We start from the raw sequence: 4,953 nt of genomic DNA, 5'->3' as shown, positions 1-4,953 counted from the left end.
AGAGGAAGAGGTGGGGTGGGGGGTGGGGCAGAGCAGAGGTGCCCACATAGGGGAGATTGATCCTATCTGTTAACAATGCCCTTTGTTTTCCTATTTTTCAACAGCTTTCAAAACCAAGGTTGTGCAAAGTCCTGTACATGGAAGAAGACGGGGTCCTTAAGAAAGGCATCTGAGACCCAGCCACCTCTCCGACCACAGCAGAAGAGGATAGAGATGCCCCCTTGAGTTTGCCACAGATATTAGAAGATTCCCCCACTTTCTTTGGTTTAACCCTCAAATCTTAAATGAGGGCTAAAAGTGCGGGGCAGGGGCTGGTCAAGTCCCCACCATGAGTTCCAGTCACGATGTCCAATGTCTTTTTGGCAGAGGGGATGCTCAGAAAGAGGGAACCCCAGGTGGCTTAGGAAGAACCAGGCCTGGCAGGCCTCTGCATCCCAGTGCCTGGTGTTCCAGACCAGGCCTGGCCTGCAAACGCTCCACAGTCCCCCAGCCCCCAAGATCTCCAGTCTGGGAAGCAAGTACTCAGTTTTAGAGGCTGGAAGGTGATGAGCCATGTAAAGCCAACCCAGGCTCCTGGAACAGAAGGGGAACAGCTGTCCCAGCTGGAGTGGAGTGCCCCAACATCTGGAAGGATACCCCAGTGTCTAGGCAGTGGGAGAGGGGTGCAGGGACATCCTTGGTCCATGCAAGTTTCACCTGGAGCTCTTGGGTCCCTGGAGGAAGGGACAAGGGAAGGGGAAAGGGGGGTTCCTTTTCCCCTTTGCTCTTCAATGATTCCTGAGTGTCGGCTAGGACAGAGACGCCTTCTGTCTGGCCCTGGGGATCCTTCATGGGAGGTTCAGGCCAGGTGGGCACTCAGTACACAGCCCCAGGGTTGGGCGGGGGCCCCGGGGAGGCATGGTGCAGGGTGGCCGGCTGAGGCGGCTGCTGCTGTAAGTGGGGTCCACTCAGGTTCTGTGCATGGTACCAGGAGTTGGTGGGGTCGTCCAGATAGCTGGGAGAGGCACTGTATGGGAGCGGCGGGGGCAGCTGACTGCGTGCAGGGGCCGGAGTGGAGTGGGAAGAGGTGTCCCAGAGGGCGGGTGACGGTGGTGAGTTGCAGGCCATGGAATCACTGTTGTTGGGGCTGTGCTCCAGGGGCACTTCCCCGTTCTTGTAGAGCTTCTTGAATTTGGAGCGGCGGTTCTGAAACCAGATTTTCACCTGCACCCGAGAAGAAAGGGGGAGCTAGTTAACCTCTCGGCATGCTGAGTGAAAACCCTGTGGGGAATGCAGTCAAGAGAGGGCAAGGCCAGCTCCCAATGTTAAGAGGACCCAGACAAAATCTCACCCTCCTGACTCCCAGGCCAACATCTTTTCTTCTATCTGGGATGAACGGTTGCAAGTAACCTTCAACTGCCTGGGTCCAAATTCCACTCTGCCACTTCCTAAGTGTGCGACCTTGGGCAAGTTACTTAACCTCTCTGGTTCTTGCCTTCCTCATCTGCAAGATGGGATGGTCACAGCACTATTACTTACCTCATGGGGTCATTATGATGCCCAAAGAGTTGGCAGATAAAGAACAGAGAGCAGCCAGGTATATCGTAAGCACCCAATAAAAGGCAGCCCAGGTGGGCGATGGGCAGTTTGAGGCCCTTGGTTCACATTAGAAACCCAGAGGCACACAGATACACAGAGACAAACACACACCCACACAAGCATCTCCATGTGCAGAACGTACCCACTCACTGCTTCACACACAGACACCAGACTGTACAGATACACACACGCAAATACTACTCCCAGATAAACACCCACAAACATGAGCACCCATGTTCACACACTCAAGCATGAAGGAGACCTCCGGGACTGTCTAATAGGGGTGACCTGGGGACTCGGGAGCACGCGAGCCATGATTTTCCAAAGTTTCCCTGGGGTATCTCCCCCACCCCCTGCTGCTCCCCACCCCATGACTGGTACAAACAATGAATCAGCTTCTCACCGGGTGACCCAGATTCCCGGCGGACCGGGCCCCACGCAGCCGCAACCCAGGCCCGCCTGTCAACACCTGCAAGGAGCCAGGCAGCCGCCGCTCCTCCCCTGAGCAGTGACAGGCTGCTGGGGGCTTAAGGGACAGGCTGAGGGTGGGGTTGGGGCTCCCACCTCTGAGTCCCTATCCCCCTTTGGGAATCTCTCTTGTCTGCTCAGGACAGAGGAAGGGGTGGAGTATTTAGCTGCTGAGCAGCAAGGCCGTGTTTTGAAGCAAGTACACATTTTTGTACATGCAGTCACCAGTGCACAGTCATGTCCATATGCCCCTCTATCCACAAACACAAGAACCCCTGAAAGGTCACACCCCTTATGTGAGCATTCTCATGGGTACACCGATACATTAGCATGTGTGCAAATATTGTACATGTGCATGCATGTGTATGTACACCTCTACACACACATACCTGGCCTGAGCGAAAGACACATGTGAGTGACCAGTACTGTCAAGGACACTGTGGAAGCTGGGGTTTCTGGGTTAGGGGGAGGAAGACACCTCACCTAGTGACAGACACACAATTGCACGGGTTCACAAATATGCATGCCTATACACATGCTAGTGCAGAAACTTCCGACAGAAGATGAGATTTGGGGGCCTCTCTACCCACAGGCAGGGCCCGCTGGGAATTAAAAAAGCCATTTAGGCTGGATAGTGCCTGGCGAGTCCTGGAGTCCCGCGCGGCCCCACCGAAGTCTCTCAACCCTCGATCACCCCGAACTGACCTGTGTTTGCGTGAGGCCCAGCTGCGCAGCCAGCTCGGCGCGCTCGGGCAGTGCCAGGTACTGGGCCTTCTGGAAGCGGCGCTGCAGGGCGGCCAGCTGGTAGCTGGAGTAGATGGTGCGCGGCTTTCGGACCTTCTTGGGCTTCCCGTTCACCATGCGCACCTCGGCTTCCGGCTCCTCCTTCACCGAAACTGCGAGCAACACACCCGGCGGGGGGCGGCTCAGTCTCAGAAAGAGACCCCGGCGTCCTGCAGGGCCCTGCAGGACTCCCCACCCTCCTGCCCGTCAGCTCCCCCAGGACTTCCCGGCTGCGCGCCCCGCCGCCGCCGCCGCAGCCCCGGGAGGGAGCGGCGGCCACAGAGCCGACCGGCGGCCGCCCACGACGTGGCGCTCCCAGCTCGCAGCTCTGCGCCCGGCCCGGGAGCGCAGTCCCCGGCGCCAGCACCGCCCGGGCCCGGCCGGCCCTGGCTTCGCTCAGAGCGCCTTCCCGGCTTGCCTCCCAGCTCGCAGCCCCTCGCCACCCGCCTGCTGGCCAGACCCTTCGCTCCTCATCTTGCTGTCATTTCTTCCCTCTGTCCTGTCCCCTCTTCCTTCTTTTAAAAAAAAAACTTTAATTTAGGATAATTTTCGATTTTTGTTAAGGTTGCAAGCATAGTACAGACTCCCTCCTTCCTTCCTACATTCCTTCCTTACTGCTTTTTTCCGTCCTTTCCTCCGTTCCTTTCTTCTGTCCTTTCTCTCATTTAGCCTCCACCTTTCTCTTTTTCAGCTCCCCACTTCTCAGTCGCCATTCCCCTGTTTCCCTGTAATTCTGGGGTATCTCTCTGTCCTCCCTACCACTTTCCCTCTCCCCAGCTCAAATCCAGAGGGTCCCAGTTTCCAGTCCCTGACGCCTATCCACAAGCCCTCTGCAGCCCGATGGAGGACCGCCTGCTGAGGTTCCTCACGAAAGCACCTCTATTAGGAGGCTCCCTGACAATCCACAGCCCTTGCCGTGCTCCCGGAACTCTCCCCCGATCCTCACCCGAGACCGCGGCGCAGAGCGAGCAACGCGCCCCAGACGCGCTCTAGTCGCAGGACTGGACGGTAGTCTTTTCCCTCTTGGGGTCATCTAGTCCACCTTCTCTAACTCCAGACAGTACGTGTCTGATCCTCGACGCTTCTCTAGATTTCTGTTTCAACTCCCCGCCTTTGTCTCCCAAGGGAACCTCCCCGTGTCTCCCACTCTCCCGTGACTCCGTGGTCCTCACCTGGGTCCTGGGCGGGCAGCGGCTGCTCCCGGTAGGCTCCGTACTGACGGTAGGAGGTTCCATAGGTATATTCCGACTTGGGCGAGTAAGCACCAGTGCCCGCAAGCCCGTTGAGATTGAACTGGTGGTGGTAGGTGTAGGGGTTCACCGTCTGGCCGTAGGGCTGGCCCGAGTAGTAGTCGTGCTGGGGAGCGCTGTAGTAGCCCAGGTCAGTGACGGAAGACTCCGGCAGGGTGGGTGAGTCCTTGGAGCCCGCATGGCAGCTAAGCGAGCTGGAGATATCGGTGAGGATGCTGCTGAGCTTGCGATCGAAGGAGCCACTCATCCTGGCGGGAGCCGCGCCGCCACCGGGCTGGCCTCGGCCGCGTGCTGGAGCGCGGAGGAGGCGGAGGAGCCGAGAGAGGTGTCTGTGTGTCCGCAGGGCGGGAGGAGGGTCTGGCAGCCTTTCGGGGGAGGGGAGGCCGAGGGGCGCTTAGACAAGCCCCAGCCTTTGGACGGTCGCTGCACGCTTCTCCTCGCGTCCCAAGCCACAGTCAAATGCTGCCAGCTCCGCCCGGCCAGCCGGTTATAGACTCAGAGGAGTCGCGGAGGGAGGCTCCAGAGCTCTGATTGGCTGCAAGTCTTGCCTTCGAGGCAAAACACGCTCCTGCGCTCTTTCGTTCGTTCGCTCGCTCTCCTCTCCTCCATTCTTTGTTGTAACCAAAACACACACGCGCGCGCGCGCGCACACACACACACACACACACACACACACACGCGCACACACCCCTCGCTCCTTCTCTTGTGGTTCTTCCCCCAGCCCCGATAAACCCTGTCTCTGAAGGAAGGAGTTGGGGGAAGGTGTCTGTGCAGAGCCTACAGGATCTGTCAATCTACCTGCCTCCTTGGCTTGAGGGTAGAAGGTGGGCTCAGGTGCAGTGAGGAAGGAGCGGAATTTGCCCATTAGGTGTTT

At 58.2% G+C, this 4,953-nt stretch overlaps 1 protein-coding gene across 1 annotated transcript; it reads right to left on the bottom strand.

The window, feature by feature from the left end:
* Positions 1–235: 235 nt before the first annotated feature.
* On the bottom strand, positions 236–4,605 carry DLX3 (distal-less homeobox 3). The gene is made up of 3 exons (XM_090292597.1): positions 4,002–4,605; positions 2,752–2,942; positions 236–1,203 (listed from the first exon to the last, which is right to left on the bottom strand). The coding sequence occupies exons 1-3, from the start codon at positions 4,324–4,326 to the stop codon at positions 856–858; spliced, it is 864 nt and encodes a 287-aa protein (XP_090148723.1). The 5' UTR covers positions 4,327–4,605; the 3' UTR covers positions 236–855.
* Between the last annotated feature and the right edge of the window lie 348 nt (positions 4,606–4,953).

Source organism: Furipterus horrens, unplaced genomic scaffold, assembly GCF_987537825.1.
Source record: "Furipterus horrens unplaced genomic scaffold, mFurHor1.1.pri manual_scaffold_11, whole genome shotgun sequence".
NCBI classification, from domain to species: domain Eukaryota; kingdom Metazoa; phylum Chordata; class Mammalia; order Chiroptera; family Furipteridae; genus Furipterus; species Furipterus horrens.
Note: the sequence above shows the minus strand (reverse complement) of the source record. Positions and strands in the feature narration are given on the sequence as shown.